General features: G+C 40.7%; 1 protein-coding gene across 2 annotated transcripts in view; it reads left to right on the top strand.

The window, feature by feature from the left end:
• DNAH6 (dynein axonemal heavy chain 6) overlaps positions 1-27,212 on the top strand; it is a 342,820-nt gene that overhangs the window by 201,933 nt on the left and 113,675 nt on the right. Inside the window, exons 45-53 of one of the 2 annotated variants that reach the window (XM_088481442.1) lie at positions 2,795-3,026; positions 4,479-4,631; positions 5,931-6,071; positions 7,729-7,971; positions 10,689-10,856; positions 13,679-13,914; positions 14,946-15,207; positions 15,412-15,535; positions 24,054-24,250. In XM_088481442.1, the coding sequence (XP_088337568.1) occupies positions 2,795-3,026; positions 4,479-4,631; positions 5,931-6,071; positions 7,729-7,971; positions 10,689-10,856; positions 13,679-13,914; positions 14,946-15,207; positions 15,412-15,535; positions 24,054-24,250 (1,756 nt within the window). Of the gene's footprint in view, positions 1-2,794; positions 3,027-4,478; positions 4,632-5,930; positions 6,072-7,728; positions 7,972-10,688; positions 10,857-13,678; positions 13,915-14,945; positions 15,208-15,411; positions 15,540-24,053; positions 24,251-27,212 lie in introns of both variants that reach the window. The other variant, XM_088481443.1, reaches the window with a different exon arrangement.

Genomic DNA, 27,212 nt, shown 5'->3' with positions numbered 1-27,212 from the left:
ATCAGATCAGTCTGAGGAAGCCGCCAAATCTGTAGGCGGAGAAATGCGGCTGCATAAAATATAGTTCATACATTAAAAATATCATGACTCATGATTAAAAGCTTGAATGAAGTCAGACAGGAAGACATAGCCATCCCCAGAGGTTGTTTTCCTTTGTTTGGGAGGAACAGACTTTCCTCATGAGTTCAAAGAGTTTTTGAAGAGGCTTATAAATAAAGAAATCAGCTGTGCTTGAGACAGATCAGTAACAAAGTCAGAGAGGTCATGAGTCTAGTTCCACAGGTGATTCAAAACAGATATCCAGAATTTAAATTTTATTAATTAAATAATTAATTTTCAAGTCTTTTAAATCTTCACTGAGAATCTGAATATTTCTACAGAAATGTTACAAATAGTGTTTATTAGTAATATCATACTTAGGTGCAGGTAAACCAGGGGGAAAAGATTAATTATTTTTGTAATAGTAAATGCATGTCTTATTAATAATAAAATATTTTCTGATCGTGTGATGGCCGATTTTAAGTTAACTTATTATTATAATAATTATAATTAAATGAATAATGAATAATAATAAAATAATACATTTTTAATAAATTAATTTTTAATCGCCCATCACATGACTGGAAAATATTTTATTATAAAGACAGACATTTACTATTACAGAAATAATTTATCTTTTTTACCTGCACCCAAGAGTGACCATATTGCTGATTATCTTTTCTTTAAGGGTATACAGGATTTTCCTTTTCTCTTGGAGGTAACATGCCATATTGGCTACCTCTTAACAAGGAGTGTCACAGATCCTACTCTTCAACAAGTAGTGTTTTTCATTATACAGATATATTGTCTTACTATCTTTTATTATTATTATTTCTAATTGCATATTGGTAAATCTTAATAAATATATATATATCCAATATGTTGTTAGGTCGCACTCACATCCATAGGCAGAAATCAACCACTGGGGTGCTAATCCAGAACTGAAAGTCCATATATAGAGCAAGAAAATGGAGCACTCACCAGAGTCTTTAAAGATGAAAAAAGCGATTTATTCCATGTACATCATACCTCAGGTTTCTAGCTTGAGGGACAGTCTCAACGTTTCGGTCCTTATAGAACCTTTCTCAAGAGGCACAACCACACATACCTTGCATCAGGGCAAACGGCCCACCCAGAAGCCAACCACACACTGACCATGTCTAGCAGGCCCCTATAAATACCCTAAACGGGCGCCAAAACACATCACCCAAATAGCAGCACATGTGAACAAAGCATCCCAGCATAAACACTCACCTGATGGCACTCAGCGTGAGTATACCATCAAAGATGGAAACAACTTACACCTGTAGTGTCATGATATCCAAAGTAAACATCCGGTGGATACAAATCCACACCCACACGCGATGCAGCCCAGCCGCACTGGAAGGACAACATCCGGCCACGTGCAATGCATATCCGGACAGCACACATCATCACATGATGCGCGCCCTCCACGTGGTCGGCGGTCTCAGCCGTCTAAGAAAAAACAACATCCGGCCAAGTGTATTACACATCCGGATGGCACACGCAACCACATGGTGTGTGCCATCCATCCGGTCTGGGATATCAACATCTGGTCCAAGCACCATCAGCGCACAGCCCGGAACGTAACCATGGTAACCAAAAGACAAATACATTACTGCATAACTTAAGCATAAAAAAGAACACATGGATACACAAAATATAGACATGTGCTGTCACCAGAGTACTGATAGGGACCCACTATACATGGAAGCCTAGAATAAACACCATATATCACCAAAGCAATTAACAAAAAATAGAGCATTCTAAATAAAGCCAAAAAAGACAACAGCCATCAAAGTACACAAACATGAAGGAAATAATGATAAATAAATAAATAAATAAATGAAAAGACAAAAATTACTAAATGGTGTATTGGTCACAAAAAATAAACAAAAATAAAAATACATAGAAAAATTAACGGAGAAAAACATTCAATGTATTGCATTCATTTAATCCATGCGGTGCTACTGTATTTAGACGAAAAATCCATCTTGCCTCAAGCTTTCTCAACAGTAATAGCCGGTCACCACCTCGTATAGGAGGTGGGACCCAATCAATAATGCGACAACGCAGAGATGACACTTGGTGCCCCCTAAGCAAAAATTGTTGGGCCACTGGCTTGTCAGAATTCCCGGTGGACAGTGCTTGTCTAATGGTACTTCTGTGATTGGCCATCCTCTCACGGAACTTACACGAAGTCATGCCCACATATGCAAAACCAATTAGGCGGCACTCGGTTCCAATAATAGATACAACACAGGAATGATTCATTCACATTCATGTGTTGTAACTATTGGAACAGAGTGCCGTCTAATTGGATTTTGGATATTGGATCAACGTTGAATTGGTCCTAAATGTAGGGCACCTGCACTACTGTATGATTCAATGGGAGTGGCACCCTTGTGGATTATATATATATATATATATATATATATATATACAGTGTATATACAATATATATATATATATATATATATATATATAGTTTCATGTGCATAACTTTGTACAGTAGTTCAAAAGTCTATTTTAAAAGGTTAATATGCAGATTGTTGCTATGGCCATAATATTGCTCTTTATCATTTACATCACTGTGATGACAGTATTTTTTATATTACTAAATATTCATGAACATCTATTGCCCCAACAGTACATTGAAAATTAATAATTTGACATCTGGTGTTGTGTGCTTTTGTATGGACTGGCCTAAAATTAACATTCTATTAATTTGTAGGATTGCTCGAATGATCCGTCAGGAAAGGGGAAACGCTCTTCTGGTCGGTGTTGGTGGAACAGGCAAACAGTCCCTCACCAGACTTGCTGCTCATATGTGCGGTTATAAGTGTTTCCAAATAGAGCTAAGCCGGGGCTACAATTATGACTCTTTCCATGAAGATCTAAGGAAACTATACAAAATGGCTGGGGTGGAAGACAAGGACATGGTTTTTCTCTTTACTGACACACAGGTAAACATAAGTCACCAGATAGAGATGTATATGTTTTACAGAAAATTAGGAAAAGCACCACAAAAGCATAAAAAAATGAATAATAAATTATATTAAGCATAGAAAGTATTAGCAATGCAACCTTAACATGATACATTTAATCGGGATGTCCAACCAAAATTTAGAAATTTTCCTGTATTTTAAATAAATTGACATAATTTTCCTAGAAAAGGTAGTTCATCTGCCATGTTCTTCTTACCTGCTTAGTCCTTCGGGCTCTAATGATACTGGATGCCCTGCAGAATCTAGCAACTACCGTGTTTCCCCGATAATAAGACACTGTCTTATTTTTTATTTTTTGTCAAAAAAACGCTATAGGGCTTATTTTCGGGGTAGGGCTTATTTTAATTAACATTGACAGCAATTTCAATAAACAGGTAAGTGTGAACAAAAAAATCTACCTTTATTCAAAAATGGTCATGTCATCTTCTTCAACAACATCATCATAAGTGTCCATACCCCAAATTCCAGCCTGGATGTCTTGCACCTCCATTTCCTGCAGAGGAAGTGGTCCCAATCTGTCATGTCCAGCAATATAGCTCTCCTTAAATGAGCATGTCTTGTCCAGGTAGCCTGCTCGTAGTGCATTGGCGACACAGCTGTCAGTAATTTTATCCCATGACCTTCACCCAAGTCACGACCTCTTGCAGATGGGGCTTCACAAACTTTTTCTCTACTCTCCTCCGTGGCGCTGCTGTAAATGACGCTGCCACGCACGCCAGCTGCCGCACGCTCACTGTGAGAGAGTGAGACGCTGCAGCTGTGATAGGATGTCACTGTTAAATCTTTAACAGTGGCATCCGTTTAATGCGGGGGGCGGAGCTGGGGACATTTTAGTGTAGTAAAGGGACCGGACAAAATGGGGATTTTGTTAGGGCTTATTTTCGGGGTAGGGCTTATTTTGGACCGTTTTTCAAAAGTAAGGGTCGGGCTTATTTTCGGGGTAGGTCTTATTATCGGGGAAACAGGGTAGTGACTAACATAAAGTCTTCAGTCACTAGTTGTTATGGTTGCAACCTGTAGAAAACCTAAACAGTAAAAGCTATAACTTGCAATGTGAACTATTTAAACATGAGAAACATATTTTTGTGGACTTTTTTGTACATTTTATAGACATAAGCAGTTTCGTCATTTTGTGAATATTTTATGCATTTTGTAATTTACTGGATTAATAAATAAGCTATATGTACTGTATACTTTATATATTGTATTGTGAATAATATGTAACATCATTTTTGACAAATCTAAAAATTGTATGTATGACCTTGTTTCATTTGGCTGCTCTTATATTTCTGACAGTGCCTTATTGCATGTCTTAATGTAGCATATAGTCAATATAAAATGTTGCTTTAAAAGTAGTACATGGATTGCTTTAAGTAATGTAAAGGGGGCTTCACTCTCTAAAATCTATAGATTGTAGTGGAGGAGTTCTTGGAAGACATCAATAACATGCTCAATTCTGGGGAAGTTCCTAACTTGTTTGAAAAGGACGAGCTGGAGTTTGTATTGGCAGCGACCAGACCAAAGGCAAAAGAAGCTGGTATACAGGAAGGAAACCGGGATGAGGTACACATCCTTGTAAATAGATATTTTATATAAGGAAATTCTTAGCAAAATCTTTTCAGATTCATTTAAAATGTTTACTTGACATGTCTTCCCTCATCTTATTTTAGTTTAAGACATTTCCAGTAGCACTCTTAAAGTCTTGGTTCACAAGCAATTGGCTTCCATTAGGCCACAAATTACAGATAAATTACACACAGTAATAACTAACATAAATGCAAACTCAACATAATCCACATTATAGTTTTTATAGTCTATACCTGGCAAATATCTTCCATGTTCTCACAGAACTAGGGAAGATCAATTGTCTTAACCTTCCTTGGAATATCAGCTTTGGTTAACCAGAAAGTGATTCCAAATTTGTTAATTATTTGTACTTCTTTGAAAGACTGCATAATAATCCTAAATCATAGGAGCAATTATTGTTTTTTAATCTTAATTAACTTGCACTTTTTCATGAATTGTACAACTCAGCAGGCTCCAAACAGTAAAAGCTGACGTTATAAACAAAGAGGGTTATTCCTACTGTATCATAAGATGTCACAGTTGTGGGGATGGCAAAGATCTTTTACTCAACTAACTTTACTTCCCCCAGGACCCTCCTCCCCCTAGCGCAGTGATGCACAACAGGCAGCTCTTCGGCCACATCTGAGCCTTCACCTGCAGTCCCCAGCTGCTTCCTGCTTTGTTGTCATATTTGTTATAGTTTGTAATGCTTGTTTAAAAGGCCTGCGCATATGTTACTACAGATAGGCAGGTATGCCGAGAGAGGGGTGGAACGGGTGCTAATTACACGGGGCACTGTGGGGGCCCAGGTATGACGCTGTCCCCTTCTCCTACCTGTTAGCAGCCTAGCACACGCTGTTGTTTGCTCGGCTGCAGTGGGAGACTGCTCACTGCTGCAGAGAAGAAGTTGTGGCCACGCCTCCCACAGTTAGACCACGCCCCCTGGCACTGGCCCTGTCTATGTCTATGATGTCTATGATCTTGCAGATAGGTGCCTCTTTTCATTGATTAAATATATTTGTTTGCTTACTACTGAGACTATGGGGTTTATTTACGAAGTGTCTGGTTGTAAAACCCAGGACTTCTGTTTGTGTTTATGCCGATATTTAAAAGGGCAATGCTTTTACTAGCTGTGTCTTGCCAGTAAAAGCACTGTCATTTTAAATATCGGACATAAACACAAACAGATGTGTATGGGTGATGTTATGCCATCACTTAGTATTGAGGCATTGAAAATTGAAACTACCTGTATAATTTGTAGTACCTCAATAATATTTTTTTAATTCTTACTGAAAGGTGTTTCAGTATTTTATCAACCGAGTGCGTCAGAAATTGCACATTGTTTTGTGTATGAGTCCAGTTGGGGAGGCCTTCAGAGCACGATGTCGTATGTTCCCATCACTTGTCAACTGTTGCACCATTGATTGGTTTGTGCAGGTTAGTATTTCTACGATATAAGTAATAATTTTAATTTATGAATATTAATTGTGATCTGATAGCATTCATGTAATATATTATTATTATTTGTATTAATATTATAAAGTACCAAAGAATGTGCGACTTTATAAATGTATGTGTTTGCGGAACTTTTCCAGTACTTTGAATATAGCATCCATACTTCAACTATCTCTTAATATCTGCTGCTTTTTTAAGGCTCTCTCTATCTGTTACAAATCAGTCTCTCCTCTCCATCCATACAATATTTTCTTTGGGAACAGTGTCATATGTGTTATTCTGGCATTCTAGATTCTAACCACAATCGTAAAGCTGTATGTGATTTGGTCTAATTTGTAGTTGCAAATCAATTTATTGTAGACAGCATTAAAGAATATGTTTGGTGTTGCATTAAACATTTCTGTAGGGGCTACATTATGATTGATGTAATCCATTGTTAAATTTGGGAACATGAACCAAAGCTATGTCTTAAAGCTTTTTAAAAAATAATAACTCCGACTAGCTCAAGTGCATACAGTTCTATAAAGTATAGTGAACCTTGCATACTTTTGGAAAATACGTCTAGGTAACAGTATCAAAAATATAATAATTTATTGATTGTAGGATGTACAATTAATAGAAATGCATAACACCAATAAAATATTAAGAACAATCAAATATACACAATTTAGTTGTACGCATAAAAATATTAAAAATTTCCCAAAAATATAATCATGAAAAGACTGTAATTAGCAATATAGTACATATAAATAAATAAATATAATTCAACTCTATAGCAAAATTATACAAATAATGTATTGCTATCAGCATACAACTATCAGTTATATATCAGAATCATCATATACTATGTAATGTTATATAGCAAAGGTGAAGCAAATTAATGTGTATATTAAGGGATAAGGTAGCTGCAAAAATAAATGTACATTTCTATTGTTCAGATGTGAAATATTTTCACTTTTTGGGTTCTATACTGCAGTGCCTAATGCTGTTACAGATAATTACATGCATTACAATCTTACTGTGAATAGGAACAAACTGCTAATTGTTATGAAGTATAAAAAAAGCTTTAAATTAATGAATCAGTCAATATAACATAACAGTGAGTGATTCCAATTTCTTAAATTATTTTGAGCTATCCTTTTCCTGATATCCAGTCAATTAGTTCTGCTCATTCACACTTGGGTACAAAATATACTGTAGCACAATAATCACCTTATTCCACAATTTATTTCTAGTTATGCTAATTTATCTTTGAATTGTACTTGCCACAAAGGCTTTTATAGCTGTCTTAGATTTAGTAAAAATAAAATATAAAAACACAATCAATTACATCAATTGAGCGTTAGTCTCTCTTAACAGCATTACATGTCAGTTATCCTTACATCTCATCCGTGCTGTGGGATTTGGCACATGATGCTATGAAAAAAACATAATGTATTTTCAGTATTTCAAATGTAAGTTAAGAAAATCATATTTCAAATGCATGAGAAAATATGTTTGATTTTGGTTGCTTTTATATGGATATTTGGAATCGCCCTGGGAAACATTTGTCATTGTAAAGACACATCATTGATTCTAATGTAGTTAACCAAACAGTATTACAAAGGAGACTCCATTTTTCCCCTGGTCTTACTTGCAGTGGCCGAGAGAAGCTCTGCTGTCTGTTTCTCAAACGTTTTTCACCAATGTTGACCTTGGCAGTGAGGAGATGAAGGAGAAGTTTTCTGAAATGTGTGTTGAGATTCACATGAGTGTCACTGAGATGGCCGAGCGCTACTATACAGAACTGAGGAGACGATACTACACTACTCCCACCTCATATTTAGAGTTAATTAACCTTTATCTGTCCATGTTAGGTGACAAAAGGAAACAGCTGATTTCGGTAAGCCCCACAGGTTTTCTTTATTTAAATATGTACATTCGTTCTTCCCTGTTCTATTTTGTTTTAGTTTTTCTTTTATCATGAATACCTGCAGTGTTCAAATATTTGGATCCCTTTAGTGAATTTGATATGTTTTTTACATTGTGTATGATAACGTGGAAGGAAATGTGTATGGTTTTCATATTTTAATGTGGCTTCTGACAGCCACAATGAGGAAAGATATTGGATAAAGTACAAAACCATGGTAAATAGTATAGTAACAAGAATATATAAATGACACAGCCGAGTGCTCCAATAAAGAGCCTTAAATTCAGTGGGCCTTTATTGTTGAGTTGGGTATGAGTCTGCATGCACACAAAGAAATGTTTACTAAATTTGTGGGATATCCCCCCGAAACACCAGTTTTCGGATGATGTTCGTACATAATAAGTATCCTCCCTATTTACCATGGATTTCCAACTGCAGCTGCAGTGTTCCCGGATTTGCCAAGCGAAGCTTGAGAGGGCAATACCATCTCCAGATAGCTGAACCCTAGGAATATAGGCTCCCTCTCTGTCAGCCACTGGTGACACATGCCCTGGGTAAAGGCCAAGTATTAAAAATGTGAATTGTGATAAATATGCCCCTAAACCATTGGTAGGATGGATCAGTGGTTTCATTTTTATACCAGATTCTAACCTTACCATCTGCATGCCACAGATTTGTCAGACCAGGCAACATTTTTTCAGTCTTCAACTGCCAAGTTTTGGTGAGTCTATGCCTACTGTTTTCTCAGTTTTCTGTTCTTAGCTGACATGGACCCTGTATGGTCTTTAGTTCTGCTATAGCCCATCTTCTTCAAGGTTTGATGCTCTATACATTGAGAGATGCTTTTCTGCATATCACTGTTGTCTTTTTCAGTTAATGTCAACTTGATGTCAGTTTCAACCAATCTGGCCATTCTCCTATTGGCTTCTCTTATTAACAAAGCATCTCACAGTACTGCTGCTATCTAGATGTTTTTTGTTTCGTGTACCATCTTCTGTGAACTCTATTGTGCATGAAATTTCTAGAAGATCAGCAGTTTCCAAGAATACTCAAAGCACCCTGTCTGGCACAAACAATTATTAAACCTTCAAAGTCAACTAGAATATATTTCTTCCCCATTCTGATGTTAGAACTGAACAATAGCTGAACCTCTTGAACATGACTGCATGCTTTTGTGCATTGAGTTGCTTCCAAATGATTTGTTAATTAGATATTGGCATTAATGAGTTAGTGTACAGGTGTACCTAATAAAGTGACCACAAGTGTAAGTGTAATGTCTGAAAAGTATCCAAATGAAACACACATATAAGGTTACAAAGATATATTTAGTTGTAAAACATCCAATCTCAAAATTTAAATTGTAAGATGCATTTTTAAGGTTTTCAATTATGCATTTCACTTATTAGTCCTTTTTGCATCTTTTATTAATGTGAAGTATATAAAATGTCTGTTTTTTTACAGTTGGCTAACCATTCATACCCAAGAGTAATTCTGCTCCATCTGTTTTCTGTTCCCTGAGAGTTGTATGTGTAACTCAAATATGGAATAAAGTCTGAATAAGTAGGACAAGAATACAGTCAGTTATGTGATGGAATATAATTTTAACTTTGGTTTAATTTTTAGAATTTAATCTAAATATAAAATTAAAATTTTCTATACATATTATTAGTGCAATAAATGGAATATATGGTTATTCTACAACACGTGTGCATTCTGCCATTGTCAGACACAGGGCATATGATGTACTGTTTCTCTAGCAGGTTGGGTATGAATTCCCGGCTGTCAGGATGCCACTGGTCAGAATACCGACAGTGACATCCCGACAGCCTGAATCTCGACAACCATTGTAAGTATTTTCCCATCCCATCCCCTACCCTAACCCTCTATCCCCGGTGCCTACCCCTACCCTCCCCACCTAGTGCCTAAGCCTAACTTCCCCCTCCCCGTACCTTAAACCTAACACCCCCTCCCCAGTGCCTAAACCTAACCTCCCTCCCTAGTGCCTAAACATAATCTCCCCGCACCCTAATCCTAACACTCCCTCCCCGTTGCCTAACCCTAACTTTCACCCTAGTGCCTAACTCTAACCCCGCTATCTAACCATAACTTCCCCCTAACACCCCGATACTTAGCTTCGGGATGCCGGCAGTCGGGATACTGGTGCCGGGATTTCAGCGCCGGTATTTAGACCGTCAGCATCCCGCACGCCGGGATGCCGACTACATCCCATTCTAGCATCCATCTGCTGTATGATGTATTTTATACTGTATAAACTTAGTAGCTAAAGTGATTGAGAAAAAGCTTCTATTTATTTTTATTGTGCATACCTAACCCATTTACAGGCATTTTATATTTCTTTTAAAAAAGATGAATAGGTTAGACTATTGTGGATGATGATAGGAGGTAGGGTTGCCTCCAAGGACTACCTCCTGATATATTCCCTGTTAATAAAAATATATGTAAGCCCAAAGAGCTCTTCCAATGTTTTAACTGTGATGCTGGTTGGATTCTGTCACACAAGTGGGTTCTGTTTTATGTAGTATTTTTATTATATTTTTAGAGCTTAGTCCATAGTGATTACAAATTGTGTCTTGTTCAAACTATGCCACTAAGGTTTTAAGTATAGTGTGTTTTGCTTGTGTTCGGTGTTTTTAATCATTTTTTAATTTTTTCTCTCGCTTTTATTTTAGGCCCGTGACCGCGTAAAGAATGGGTTAAGCAAGCTGTTGGAGACAAACAACCTTGTTGATAAAATGAAAATAGAGCTGTCCGCTTTAGAGCCGGTGCTGAAACAGAAGTCTGTAGATGTGGATGCTTTAATGGAGAAATTATCAGTAGATCAGGAAAATGCAGATCAGGTAAGAATTGTAAATGCCTTTAGACCAGTCAGAGGAGTAGGAGCGGTTCTCAAACTTTTCCAAGTTTATTACAGTACGTTACTATTTTGTTAATTCAGTAGATTAGGAATTACTAAAACCTGACTACATATCTGTAATATCCTTTTTGTTTTTGGTTTTTATTTATTTACACTTTTATATGTACTGTACCATGCAATCCAATCATATTATTTGAATTTTGTTATGTGATCTATAAAAATATTTGAAATTGGATAGACCAATGAGAACTCTCACTTACAGTAGTGAGCACCTGGAACTTATTACTATGGGCCTGATTCTGAGTCAGACGCAGAAGAGGCTGCGTCTTTTGCCGCAACCGATTCCTGAGACTCCCCCATGCAGCACCAACCCTATGGCAGTTTGTCCATCTGTACATGGCGTCATGTGTGTGTAGTTGTGCGTCTTTAAACGCAGCCAATGTTAGCTCCATGCCTGCATCTGTCTAACCAGTCCCCTGTTACCTTCCAGGTACATCTACTAAAATTCACACTACCTGCATTCAAATTCGTTCTGTGTTACCATGCAGTAACTATAGCAATACATGCGCAGTGCGACTTGGATGCATGTGCATAACTTATAGCATCCGCCAACTGCATGCATATTGGTGTTGTGTGTGGTTAGTGTCTGCCTCTGAATCAGACCCTATCTAGGTTGTACAGTTCATTTGTTCTGCTTCACCTTTATTTATACTGGTTGGAGGGCTTAATTACCAGTATATAAATAGCCCTATAATAAAATGTCTTTGGGAATAGAAGTATCCTTCAAATTACATTTGTTCCCATAGCATGGGACCCTGCATTATCCCATATTCTCTGTTAATATCCCAGAGCCCCAAAATCAGATGGACACAGCATTACCACCTATTTTTGTATAATTGTGGTGGGACCTGTTTTTAGCTCAAAAAGGGGCTTATTCAGACCCGGTCGTTAGCTCTACGAGCTCGCAACTGGGTCGATGTTGCTCCAGTGCGCATGCGCACGACGGAGCCGACTCCGTCGTGCGCATGCGCGAGACCCGGCTAACGATGGGTGATCCGTCGTTAGGGGTCTCGTAGCAGACGGGGCGAGCTGCGATGTTGAGTGACAGCTCGCTCCTATTGCTGGGCGGGACAGGGGCGTGCCTGGCCAAACGGAGGCGTTCCTCTCGGAACGCTTGCCGTTTGGGGGCGGCCCCACTGACATCAACAGTGATGTCAGTGGTGTCAGTGGGGAGCTTCCTGCTCAAACAGGAACCCTGGGGCTTAAGGTTGACGAAACCCTACCTTAGGGTCTCGTCATAAGCCCCAAAGGTCGCGATGGTCTTGACCATCGCAACCATCAACCTTAGCGGTCGTTAGAGCTGTGGGTGTTAACCCACAGCCTAACGACCCGACATGGAGGTGGCCGATCAGGATGCAAGCGGCCGCCCTATTTCAGAACGACCGCTTGCACCCTACGACCGCCTCTGAATGAGGCCCTAAATCCTTTTGCTAAAGACATTCTTGTGTAGTGCTGGTCTTATTACATTAGTACCAATCCACATTTGCTGTAGTTCAGCCCTCATCAGCAAAAGGTGTAGGTATCTCTTGCATGCAGTACAACTTTCAATTTAGTGCACACCCATAATTCAGTATAGATATTTATATAATATAAATGTTATCCTAGGTAGCTTTCAAGCAATAATATTTTTGTAACATAAAATGCTAATTATTTTTAGGACATCTGCTGCATTCATTTCAGATTAATGATTTCTTCCATATGCAGGTGCATTCATTAGCTCCATATACCGCAAATTAGATTGCTATCAGTCTCTATATACATTTGCCAAGACTAGCCTGCCTGAAACATACAAACACTGGTCCTGATTTAGGAATGTACACTATGCACACGGCAGCTGTGTCTTTAGATGCAGTGGCTGTGTGCATATACGCTAATGCTGCAGGAGGTGCCTGAAGGAAAAAGTTCCTCCAGCCATCATTCAGATCCAGTTCATGTGCCCAAAGATGCAGCATCAGATCAACATCATGCCCATCATGCCCTCTTGGATGAGGGGGGCTGCCGCTGCTCGTCCTGTCTGCATTGTACTAGTCCACCGGAAAGGAGGAGACAGTCCTGGGATGGCCGGGTCCTGTCGCTTGCACAATGTATCTTTCAGTGACCGGCGTATGCACAAGCGGTGGCAGGACTGCGCATGTGCAAAATACCGGCTTCTAGGGACTGCAGTTGCAGACTGCAACTGGCTCACTAAGGTGGTGGATTTTACTGTGAGGCTGCAGCCCCTAGGTAAAATACACCACTGGTCTTGACCATCTGAGTAAGCCTAAGGCTGCCTCATCTGCGCTACCGAGACCAGTAAATCCGCATCAGAAAATGCAGAGTATAACATTGGCACTCCCAGAATAGGGGAATGACACGTGGGGTATTCAGGAATGTTGCCTAGTGCCTCCTTGCCCCCAAACACCCGTGGCCTGTCAGTCAGGCTGTGGCTTAGAGGGCACTGCGAGCCACCTCTCAGGACCCGTTTTGCACATGCACAGAATAGGTCCTGTTCATGCGTCGTCTCCCCGCCATCGGATGTACGCAAACCATCGGGTATGCGTACATCTATGAATCAGGCACATAATACAATAACTTGTGATAACTCTCTTTTAGGGGTAAACTTTAAATTTCTTCGTGAGCATACAACTAATCGAAATATAACTGCATTTTGGAGAATCTAGGATACAGTATGTTATCTATCCTTAGGCTTGCAGCCAACACTATAGCACTCAGTGGCTGTAAGTGCTATGCTTTTTGCCTTCACAGGTGCGTTGCATTGTTAAAGAAGATGAGGCGATTGCCAAAGTGAAAGCTGAAGAGACTCAGGCGATCGCTGATGATGCCCAGAGAGACCTTGATGAGGCAATGCCTGCTCTAGAAGCTTCAAATAAAGCTTTAGACTCTTTGGATAAAGCAGACATATCTGAAATTAGAGTTTTCACTAAACCACCAGATTTGGTCATGACAGTTATGGAAGCTATAAGCATTCTACTAAATGCAAAGTAAGGAATATTTAGATTTTTTTTTAATTCATATTTAACATAACCTATTCAATAAAGAACATACAGAATTTGTATCATGTTAGATATATGATGAAGATTGCTAATATCTGAATGTCCTAACTAGTTTTTTTTTTGTTTATGTATAATATAGTTTGTAGATAATGTAGTCCATATAGTATGCGGTCGAAATGCCGACCGCCAGCTTCCCAACTGTAAAATCCCCGCATGGGACTAATGATAAGCGTCGAAATCCTGACGCCTGTCATTATCCACCCGGCGAAGTACCGACACCCGGCATACAGAGCGAAGGTAAGCTGGGCATCAGCAGCGGACAGCCGTGGGGGGGGAGGGTTAGGTTTAGGGGCTCCCGGGGGGACTTAGGGTTAGGCACCCCCCCGGGAGATTTAGGGATAGGCTAGGGGAAGTGGGGTTAGGGTTAGGCACCCCCGGGGTTAGGTAAGGGTTAGGCACCCCCGGGGAGGGTTAGGTTTAGGGTGCGAGGAGGGGGGTTAGGATTAGGCACCGCTAGGGGGAGGTTAGGGTTAGGCACTAGGGGGAGGGGTTTAGGGTTAGGCACCCCTAAAGAAGGGTTAAGTTAGGGGGGGGAGAGGGTTAGGGATAGTTAAAATACTTACCCTGTTGGGATCTTCAGTCTTCTGCTTTCCGACGTCGGTATTACATCTGCCGGGCTTATGTCTGGCGGTATGTCATACCGATTCCGTCCATATAAATAGTGAGACAAGTCAAGTGGAAGTTAGCAGAATGTGGCTTCACCCCATTTACTTTTCACACCATTATTAGTCACACATTATATACCTAGTAGGATCCACACATACTAAACCTTGCAGGTGATGATACATTGTCACAGCTGTTATCCCCACTTCGTATACCAACTGTGACCTACACAATATACTGGTATAGACTATAGAGTCATGTCCCACACAATACAGTATACCAGCACAGTAACAACAATAGGATGAGGGTAATTGCCATTGCAAGTGTTACTTGTCTAATTACTGGTTTTTGTTTAGGCCGGATTGGACAGCGGCAAAACAACTTCTGGGAGATTCCAATTTCCTCAAAAGGCTTCTGGAATATGACAAAGAAAACATAAAACCTCAAATATTGCTGAAACTTCAGAAATACATTAATAACCCTGATTTTGTACCAGAAAAGGTGGAAAAGGTGTCCAAAGCATGCCGATCTATGTGTATGTGGGTCAGAGCCATGGATCTCTATTCTAGAGTGCTAAAAGAAGTCGAACCAAAAAAACAAAAGCTGGCAGCCGCACAGGTACTACTTTTTAACCTTTTATGTTAGTTTTGGTCAATTAGTGACATACTTTTACTGCCTAATGCATTGCTGATAGTGGGTGGTTCAGTATTATTAGGGTCACATTTACAGCTGACATTGATGCCATTGCCATGATACAGTCCTTTTTAGATGATGGTATAATAAGTTGCGTTTACCATTCACAATGATTTCTTCTTTCTTTAGGCTGAGCTTGATGCTACTATGATCACGCTCCGAGAGAAGCAAAGGAAATTAAAAGATGTTGAAGAACAAATTAATAAGCTGCAGGATCAATTTGATAAAAGCTTTGGGGAAAAAGAAAGCCTTTGTAAGTAGTAGTGTTTATTTTATGCTTATACATTATAACACTATGGTTATAACTGGTTGTTGACCAAACTTTACATGGATATCCAGTACATTTAGTTTTGCCTGTTTTTGGTAAGTGACTTTGGGCCTGATTCAGACCCACTCGCGAGCGGCTGTCCGCTCGCAAGTGGGTCGATGTTATGGACTGAGCATGCGCACGACGGAGGGAGCTCCGTCGTGCGCATGCGCCAGACGCGACGAGCGAAGGAAAGTCCTTCGCTCGTTGTGTCCGATCAAAGGGGGCGTGCTGTCAATGTTGATTGACAGCACGCCCCCTTTGGTGGGCGTGCTGGGGGCGTGCCTCCCTGACGGGGGCGTTCCCACGGGAACGCCTCCCGTCAGAAGCCGGCCCACTGACATCACTAGTGATGTCAGTGGGAGTGATTTTGGCTCTGATAGAGCCAAAATCACTCCGGAGCTTGCGGTTGAAAACCTCAACCGCAGGCTCCGGCTCGCAATTTCGATGGTCGCGATGGTCTCGACCATCGCGGCCATCACAAAGCACGCTCGTATAGCCTGTGGGTGGTGACCCACAGCTATACGAGCGTCCAGGAGGACGCTCCATGAAAATGGAGCCCGGCCCTCATTCAGAGCGTGCGCTCTGCTCAGAGCGTACGGCTCTGAATGAGAGCCCTTGTGCATATATAGTGAGCAGCTTTTATACAATTGTGGGTTTTGATGGGTCTGCGCAAATGGGCAAAAATAAAAATCCTGCAGAAACTTTTCTATTTTTCTCTTAAAGTACAGCTCATTGCGGCTTCATTTAAGTCATAAACTCATCATGAATGGCAGCAATTGGACATTGAGGCAGATGTAGTATAGGGGCACTTATCATGTCGCTATAGCTCTTTCTTCTTTGACTTATCCAGGTAGAGCAGGAAGCAATAACGCTGAGATGTATTATCTCAGTTGTCAGAGTGGGGGAGAGAAAACTCCCCCCTCCGGCGATCCGCACAAGATCCACAGCGCATCAGCCAAGTGCTGTGTCTTATCTCCTGGCCGGCCCCACTGCACATGCATGAGATCTCGCAAACATCGCAAGATCTTGTGCGCAGCCTGAGACCCCCACAGAAGCCGCCTGGCAACCACAGGTTAGCACACATAACGGCAGGTAATCCGTTTTAACATATTTTGCCATAGCGCATCTGTGGCTTTATGTTAATGCTAGTATCAGCCCTTTCTGTGGTAAACAAGTGTGCGTCTGACTGTGCAAGGACGGAGACAGCCACTTTGAGCATCTTTAGCTGTAATACCGATTGGTTGCACTATCGAAACGTGCACCAGAACTATGCTAGGTGTGTATTCTCCGTTAGAGTATGGCCCCCAATGTGAGCCATTAAGTGCTTGAGTTTGCAACCAGTTATGAAACACTCCCATTACATGCCCATCGGATGGACCAACAGCACATTTCCAATACATTTCTGATACTGTGCGTCTTAATAGTAACTGCGCCACAATATAACGCATTCGCCCTGCGAGTTTTAATATTTTTTGCACACATAGGCAGTAGCAAAAAATTATTCAACTCCGTGGATATCGGCATTGCGTGAGACTCAGAATCAGGCGCTATGCCTTATGAAAGGGCATCCATTTTGTGGTTCCTTATTTACTGTTGTTGGGGCAGCCTCAACAATTCTACTCAGTTTCACTTATTAACTAAAAATGTCCAGGTAGACTCTTGTGGGGAGGTATGCCGTAAGAGATGTGGGGAGGGATGCCGTAAGAGATGTGGGGTGGATGCCATAAGAGATGTGGGGATGGATGCCGTAAGAGATGTGGGGAGGGATGCCGTAAGAAATGTGGGAGGGATGCTGTAAGAGATGTGGGGAAGTATGCTGTAAGAGATGTGGGGTGGATGCCATAAGAGATGTGGGGATGGATGCCGTAAGAGATGTGGGGAGGGATGCTGTAAGAGATGTGGGGAAGTATGCTGTAAGATGTGGGGAGGGATGCCGTAGTAGATGTGGGGAGGGATGCCGTAAGAGATGTGGGAGGGATGCTGTAAGAAATGTGGGAGGGATGCTGTAAGAGATGTGGGGAGGTATGCTGTAAGATATGGGGAGGGATGCCGTAGTAGATGTGGGGAGGGATGCCGTAAGAGATGTGGGGAGGGATGCCGTAGGAGATTTGGGGAGGGATGCCGTAGGAGATGTGGGGAGGGATGCCGTAAGAGATGTGGGGAGGGATGCCGTAGGAGATGTGGGGAGGGATGCCGTAAGAGATGACTGGACTCTTGACTGCTAATTTTCAGGCTCTTATCAGCAGAGCCCGCATATTGTAGTTACTAGAGATTTGTTGTAGTTCCTGCTATATGATGTCTGAAGAAACAGTCTGTATTCCAGAGCAGCGCTGTAACTAGATTTTTTGGTGCCCTGTGCAGAAAGAGCATTAGCGCCCATCCCATTTTTCAAATAGGGACATAACGAACCCACAAAAGGGAAATGGCCTCATGGGGAAGGGCCAGGGAAGAGATAGGGGAGGCCAGGAGATGCTGGTGATGAAATAAGAGGAAGCTACAAGTGAGAATGATAATAAACAGAAAATTGACAGGCCTGAACAGAGGCCCTGAGTGCTCGCAAGCGGGTCTGAATCAGGCCCTGAGTCCCTTGTCCTGCGGTGCCCTGTGCCATGGCACAGGCCGCACTACCCTAGTTACGGCCCTGTTCCAGAGAATGTGCTTTTTTCACTATCATACCACTGCTACATCTATATTCTGGATTATAATGCTTTCATAATGTTAACAATATAATGACTATTGTTCACCAAAAATTAACCATGCTTTTATCCACTTTTTTATTAATAATTTTAAAGAATCCCTCAATATACAAATGGTGCTTTTTAAAATTGTATCCTGGCTAATAATATTGGACCTGATACAGAGGTGGACGCAGTGTCGATGTCAGATGCCACTGCGCACGCTCAATGATTGATTGCCAACGGCAGACGTAGTGAGGATTTATTCACAAAATGAGTTACAGGTAGTGACCATTTGGGGGAGGTAACAGAGTGGCTACAAAAATGCATCGCCACCGTTTTCTAGGCGTGTCCTAGTTAACCATTAGAATTTGTTTGCAGTTGGACTGGCTTCAATGTCTTAGTTGAGACAGACATTCTGAGATACCATAGAGCTGCTCAGAAGTTTGAAGTTGCGACCGATGTTCCCGATGTTGCGTCTTTTGAGATCTGAGATGCCAGTGATATATAGATGCGTATATATATATATATATATATATATATTTATATATATAGATAGATATATATATAGATGCGTCGCTATACACAGTGGATGAGTCATTAGCATATTTTCACAACTCTGATGCATGCGAAATCGCAGTTGTATTCTCTCATCTCTGAATCAGGCCATAGTCAAGGATGAGATAGGAGATAAAGGGCTTTATTTACGAAGTACTGCTGCTTCCTGGCAGGATTCAGGCCATAGTCAAGGATGAGATAGGAGATGAAGGGCTTTATTTACGAAGTACTGCTGCTTCCCGGCAGGATGCATGTGAAATATGGCACCCACAATCAGTGTAAAGCACAGCGGGCTTTACAGTGACTGCGGGTGCCGTTTTAAATTTTCAACTGCAACTCGCCGGGAAGGTAAGCCGCTGCTTCGTATATAGTGAAGTCCCCATCTCTTCAGCATCAATAGTCCTGTAGATACCAATACAATTCCCACTCAGTGAGCTCACAAAGCAGCTTTTCTAGAAAAATATATAGAAATCAAATGCTGGTGTTTTCACAGTTGAACGATTATTTGCTACTGTGTATGCGTGAAAAATACTGAAAAACGGCTACGACACATGCGTTCCACTGAGTGTACGATTTTGCATAACGGGAGCGCTGGCATTCGGAATGGAGCGCTGGGTATTCCTGGGAGGTGGCCTGAAGTGAACACAAAGAAAGACCATCTCAGGGCAAGTTATGGGAGTGTTGGGGTTATATTAATGGACGCGGCTGTGTTTCCAGAAACAGAACTGCAGCCACAGAGGCCATGTTCATACGAATTTCTGAAGGAGACACTGCGTGTGCCATAGGTTGGTGCAAGGGTTGACGGTGCACGCAATGGTGGAGTGTCCATAACCAACGGAGGAGTTGCACCATCCACAGCCATTGAAAGTGGGCTTGCACTGTCTGGCGCACACTAGTATACAAGGGGAAGGCTGAAACTTGCATTTGCATATTTTCGCCACTGCGACTCCTCAAAAAATTTACATCGCGGCTGCAATAGTGTCTACCTCTGAAATAGGCCCTCAATTTTTGCAGCTAACTAGCCCAAACCCTCCTAAAAAGTTATCTTCAAAAGATAAAATGGTTTTAATGTTAATCATTCATCCCTGCATCATGCAGAACTCATACTTTGCTGAGCCGCACTTTAGTTCTATACCAAGCTTTACCTACTAACAAAGATACCAAGCTAATAAGGCTGAAAACGGATAACTTTTTTCAGAAATTTGATATTAAAGTACTGTAACCTGTCAGCCTGTTCTTGCACCAAACTCATTTACACAGGTTATCTGGAGGTAATTTGGAGGCCATCAATAGACATGGTAATTTGAAAAATTTGAGCACTGTTACCGTTGAATTTCCATAGTTCAGATTTTGATGGTCTCAGTGGTTTGTACTATAAAGGTACAAGGTAACCCAGTAGAACTTCTCCTAGAAATGGCAAGGGAATTACTCTTTGACTTATTAATCCAATGGGGAAAGTAAAAAATGCAATCTCTGCGATATCCAGTGGTGTATCTATAATGGGTGCAGTGTGTGCGGGGCACACGGGCCCCCCGGGTCCAAGGGGGCCCCTCACCGCACACACTGCACCCATATTATTTTAGACTTACCTGTCCGTGGTCCCACGTCGCGTGTCTGCGCTGCTCAGAACACCGGAAAATGGCAGCTGCGGCCATTTCTCCGGCATTCTGCGCATGCGCAGTAGACCCCGGGCACTAGAGTATGTCCGGACTCTACTGCGCATGCACAGAACGGTGGAAAAATGGCCGCCACTGCCATTTTCCGGCGTTCTGCGCAGTAGACTCCGGGCACACGCTAGTGTCCGGAGTCTACTAAGGCTCCGGTGACTGGCTAGCTGCATCAGTCGGCTACCGGCCACCGGGGAGAGAGAAGGGGACCCCGCACAGGGAGTGTACACGGGCCCCCTCCTCTCTTAAGATGCCCCTGGCGATATCTCCTCTTTTAGCAAACACAGGGCCTGATTCAGAGCCGGACGCTATTTGCGCTCGCTCGTTCAGAAAAAGGGGCCGGCTATTTAAATTGAGCGCTCGCTCTTTGCGGTCTGTTGACGTCTCTATGTCTGAGCGAGCGAACGAAACATGCGCTCGCTATTTTGTAAAGACGCCCCCTGGCCGTTCGCATCCTACATCATCTCCGCTATTTATTTGATTAATCAAGTACATCGAAAGGCGTCTGAACTGCTCGCAGTGCTTGTGGTAGGATTTTCCTACCGCAATCATGCGAACAGTTCAGGCTAAGAGACAACCAAGTGACGTGGTGGATGACGCTGCTTTGTTAATTATGCAGACCCTTAAAACTCCTGTTTTGACCGTTTGGCACGCCTGCGTTCGGATCTCCACTCCCCGTTTTCAAGCACCTTCCCCTGTTACCACCCACAAACGCCTCATCCTGTCACTCAAATTAGCAGGCACTTGCTATTTGGCGAGTGCTCGATTTCCGATCGCACTGACTGGTTGGCGCATGCTTATTACGACCCATACGTATGCGCAGATGTGCGAACATCGCTTGGAGCGAACGAGCGCCCGCTTACGAGCGGCTCTGAATCAGGCCCACAGACAGCTCAAAATTTCACACAATGGGCCTGATTCAGAGCCGGTCGCTATTTGCGGTCGTTCGTTCTGGAAAAAGGGGTGGCTATTCAAATGAACCGTTCGCTCTTTGCAATCTGTTCACGACTATAAGTCTGAACGAACGAGCAAAACTTGCGGTCGTAATTTTAAAAAAGACGCCCCCTGGCCGCCCGCACCATACGTCATGTCCGCTATTTATTAGATTAATCGAGTACATCGAACAGCGTATGAACTGCTCGCTATTCTTGTGGTTGGTTTTTCCTACCACTATATTGCGAGCAGTTCTGACTATAAAACAACCAAGTGACGTGGTCGTTGACGCTGCTTTATTAATTATGCACTCCCTTAAAACGCCCGTTTTGACCTTTAAGCACACCTGCGTTCTGAATTCCACTCCCCGTTTACAAGCACCTTCCCCTGTTACCACCCACATACGTCTCCTCCTGTCACTCAAAATAGCTGACATTCGCTATTTAGCGAACAAACGATTTTCGGCCGCACTGACTGGTTCGCGCATGCGTATTACAAACCGTACGCATGCGCAGATATGCGAACATCGGTCAGAACGAACGAGCGGCCGCTTACGAGCGGCTCTGAATCAGGCCCAATGTGTTGAAGGCCAAGGCCCACAAAAGTGATGTGAAATGGTTTTTCTCCCATGTTGCGTTTAAGAGAAAACAGCAGAGACCTTCTTGACAGATTCATATCTGATGGAACACACCTCAAACCCTGAGAAGGTGGAAAACCATAATTCATTTAGCATCATCAAAGTGAATTTAAGGATGTAGTCAAAGATTTACAATCTTAGGGCTCAGGATATTTAGCTTTCTAACATCCACAGAAACCAGGAGCGTTTAAATACTGACATAATGCTGATAAAATCTATGATACCTCTTCTCCTAAACATACGCAAAGTAAGTATTCCAACAGGAATGTCATATTATCTGTTGTGTTTTTAGCTTCTAAAGACAATTTGTCACTTTTCTTCACAATCCATTTTATTCTTCTTTATCAATACTAACCATGACAGACAATCAATCTTTCCACATCAAGACTAAGTGAAAAGTTTGGCTGGGCCATATTCTTCCCTTGTATCTATGGAGCCTACAATTTTTCAGGGCAGCGTCTAGACATCCCCAAGCATCAGAAAAAATTAGAAACTCCTTAAATATACTATATATACATGTGATTATCTCACTCTCAGAAATTGCATCTTATGTTTCCAGATACCACGTCAGATTGTTTTTAGATTTTAAAATGTTACAGAGATACAGTATTAAACATATGTGATGGTTATGACCTGATCTGCTAAAACCGGTTGAGAACTTTCATCGGAGTAGTTTATTGTCGACAATAAATTTTAACTTTACATTTTACATGATATTTACTTTACTTATGTTTTGTTGGTGCATGGACAGCATGTTAATCGTATGTTCATGAGCATGATACTCAATAATATTCCAGCTTGTGCATATCTACAGATACCTTTTGTATACATTGTTATTTTGTTACTTGAAGCCTAATCAATAAAGTTTTGAGATGTTTAGTGCTGTAAAATGAAAACATAAATGCATACATAAAATTAAAAATCATATCATAAAGAGACTTTAGTGAAGGGACATTAGTGAAATGCTTGTGTAAACAGTTGAGTCTTGAGTCTGCTATTGAAGGATTCTAGAGTGGAGGCCTCTCAAACTGTACGGGGAAGTGAGATCTGCAGAGTCGTAGCCACAAAGGTAAAAGCTCGACTCCCAGATGAATTCAGGGAGATTCTTGGTACTGCGAATAGTCCTTCATCTACAGATCGCACTAATCAAGCGGGGCAGTAAGGAATCAGCAGATCCTTGGGCCCTGGTTATGTAGGGCTTTGAAAGTCAGTAAGCCAATTTTGAAGCAGATTCTCCATCTTACAGGCAGCCAGTGAAAGGAGTAGAGATTGGTGTTATGTGGCTGAATGGGGCTGATTGGTTAATAGCCTGACAGCTGCATTTTGTATCAGCTGCAAGTGGTGCAATTCTTTTGCTGGGAGACCCAGGTAGAGAGCATAGCAGTAGTCTAGGCGTGATGATACAAATGCATGTATGACTTTAGGCAGATCTTCTGAGGGAATTAAGTGCTTGATTAGCTATATAAAGCCTGTAGCCTAGTCTTTGGGATGCTAATCTTTGGTTATCCTGAGTATGCTAAAACAGCTTGACCCTCCTTCCTGTACAAGTGCATTGGCAGTATGGCATAATAAAACAGTACTAGTGTGCATTAGGACATTAGGCTGGTGGCCACTTTAATATGCTTACCACAAATGTATAATGATGCGAGTAAGCTTACCACATCTGTGCAGGGTGACCCTGCACACCCCCCTCTGCACTAATATTTGTATTAATTTACATTTGATATTCAGTCTATTAGGTGGCCTGGCATGCCGAGTTTCCATAGCAGCTGGGGTGTGCTCTTTGCTGCTTATTGCAGGGCTGCCATTTGTTAGTAACCTACCTCTGCAGTAACTGGCAAACAGGAACTCCAGTTGATATCAGTAATTTCCTCTGCTTTCATTGCTTTGTGAAATATATGTTTTCTTGCTATTTTGCTTTTTAATATTTGATTATAATTTTAAACAATGCTATTTCTTTTATAAACATATGTATTTTATTTTATTTTTAGCAAGAACCATGGCCCTTACACAAGCACGACTCAATCGGGCAGGTAAATTAACAGCAGCGCTAGGAGACGAACAGGTCCGGTGGAAAGAGAGCATTGCAAGTTTTGAGGAAGAGATCTCAAATGTTATAGGAAATGTTTTTATTGCTGCTGCCTGTGTCGCCTATTTTGGTGCTTTTACAGCAGTTTATAGACAGCTGGTAAGTCTTATATATTTATATATTATCATCTGTTTGTATAGTGGAACCATGTTATGCAGCCCTGTAAGTATATTTATGCAAGCCCTTCCCCATCGGTGCTTGCAGTCCAAATTGTGAACTACACAAGTACACAAAGTATATGTTTTGAAGTATTCTGCCGTTCTTTAACATTAAACAATGCTTGTCCTGATAGACCCTCTTTTTCTATGAGTTTTTCTTCCTGTACGTTTGATACACATGTCCTTCATGTATTGAATTTCTTAGAATTGTAAAGTAAATAAATAATGAATTCATATGTACATGCTACTGTTTATAGAAATGAACATAAATTAGCATTTTAACTTATTTATATTCTGTACCAATGCCGTAGGCTTTGTGCAGTATAGGCTATAATCAATGTGCGATAGATTACATTTCCTTGCGCCTCTGTTATTTGTGAGGTATTACTGTTGAAAATGCTAATGGGGAAGTATATACTTCTTCTGTTGCTGGTGCAACATTTAAGTACTAAACTGCATCAATAAAGAATTGGTAATATGCTGATCTGTGTAGTTCTAAAACTTATAAATAATACTGTGTCTTGTGTGTAGCTTTCCAACTTCAGGGCATTGAAACAATATAAGTAGTATCTTTTCATTAAGCAGCTCTTCCGTTCTATCACAAATTACATGATCATTTGATCGATATTGTATAACCTATACTCATACTAAACCAGTAGCACTACCATATGATTCACAATGTGTTTCTTGAGCAGAATGTGTTCTGCAACTAAAATTTCTCACTGCAGCCAAATGCCATATATTTACTAATTTTGAATAATTATTTTAAACTACATAAATATGTTAAATTGTTTCAACATAATTTTATTTTTTCCTGAAATGCAAATCTTCCAATTAAATGCATGATATTTTTTTAGCTAGAGTTGGGAATCAGGATGAAAAGTTACAGAATTGTGTTTGTGCTCTGTTCAGCTAGTGAGGCATGTAGTGAGCCAAATAAATCAGTCATAGTCATATCACAATGTCCTTAGGCTACTTCTATTGTTCTGCATAGTGCCTGCAACTCTTGGGACGGAGTTCATGAAGCGTTAAACATCACCACAGGTTACTGGGAGAAAATGCCCGAAGTGGCAAAACTGGAACTTATTACAATAAAGAAATGTTAGAGATTAATATTTAAAATCTGTCAACTATATGTCTGTTTGTTAATTTATTAGAGATAATCTTGAATTAGTGTTACAAGATCATCTTAACAATGTATTATACGTTTTTAATTAAATCAATACACGTTAACAAAAACACTCAAAAGAGCAACAACCATATTTGTAAAATATTTATTTTCATTTATAAAAGCATTTTCCAAATGATATGTAAGCTGTGTCCATCTTCAAATAAAACTTTGGCTTGGAAAGCAAAACGCATCAGAACATACATTATGCAGGACATGTTTTTTCAATACACGTAATTATTCACAGGTGAATTCATATACTTGACTGGATTAATAGTTTTTCTACCTATTGAATCAAGGAATCCAGCCTGCAGAAATAAACTATTATATTCCACAAGCAAGAGATACAGTAGCACATCCTTTCAGGCTGTATTATTATCCTTTATTATATGGCACCTCAAGGGTTCCGCAGGGCCATACAAATGGGTTAAGGTGAAATTAAGACATATTATTTTTCTCTTATAGTTATTATCTTGCTTGTGGAATATTTTAATATTAAGGGGCCTATGTGCCGTGATTATTATCAATCTGCATCACGATTTTTTCATTTTGTAACTAAACTACCCCCTCTATTTACTAAAATTAACTATCAGAGACAGTGGCTTCGGGCAAACCCATGTCCCTGCGAATTACACCTCAGGCACATCAGAGGAGTCTTTCACATTTTCAGATGACCCCTCTTAATCTGATACTACACATGCACATGGTGTCAGTTACCAGAGAGGACAGTCCCTTTTCTGTGAGAATGCCTTCATAGGCATAAAGCGGTTCACGTTTTCTGAGGATGGCGTTAACCAATGGGACCAAACTTTTTGGAGTTTGGTACTGTATATAGGAGTCAGACCATAGTCCTCATCGATAATAATGGGGACTGCAGTCTGCAGCACTTATTAGCCTTTTGCAGGAGATTTCCTACATTAGGCAATTACCGGTAGTACATAGCAGCAGTACATACAAGTATGTAGAAACTGCAGTTTCTACATAAGTTTATGAAAATAGACCCCTAAGTATTGTTGTTGTAATAATTTTTCTGCTGTGTTTTTCCTTCTGGTCTCACATAAGAGAATCTTTAAAAAGATTGGGTCCTTAATAAGTGGAGTTTGACTTGTCTAGATTATGTATTTTATTCCTGAATTGCCGCCAACACTCCCTCAGTTATTCTATCTATAGAGAGTTTTATTGTGTAGCCACTACAAATTACAAAGTATATTCTACGTTTGTGTCTTGCCACATGCTCTTTAAATGTGCTCTACATTCTTTCAATTGATTCCTATTTGAAATAATCCACTAGTATTTTTCTAACAACCCATGTTTCAAACATTAGTTGCTTTTTATTCCATTATTTACCTCTGCAAGGTTCTACTTCTTTCCCCAAGGCTCCAGTGGACTTCACATCATTTATAACTGGCAATCTGGGTTTCCTTTTGCCTTTATTTTTGTCTTCTAGTAACACATCAAAGACTATAATCATTTTTCCAGCTGGAACCCTAGTGCAGGTTTCTGCTAACTATAGATGAAATAATGACATTGGAGTATATTTACTAAAGTGAGAGTTTTTAGAAATGGAGCTGTTGCCCATAGCAACCAATCAGATTCTAGATATTATTTTCTTGAAGGTGCTAGATAAATGTTAAGCAGAATCAGATTGGATGTTATGGGCAACATCTCCACTTCTAAAACCTCTTACTTTAGTAAATATACCCCGTTGTGTTCTGTGAAGCACACATAAGAAGAT

The sequence above is a fragment of the Taudactylus pleione genome, unplaced genomic scaffold, assembly GCF_031769625.1.
Source record: "Taudactylus pleione unplaced genomic scaffold, aTauple2 ptg000273l, whole genome shotgun sequence".
NCBI lineage: Eukaryota > Metazoa > Chordata > Amphibia > Anura > Myobatrachidae > Taudactylus > Taudactylus pleione.
The sequence above is the reverse complement of the archived record's forward strand: the minus strand, read 5'-3'. Positions and strand labels throughout refer to the sequence as shown.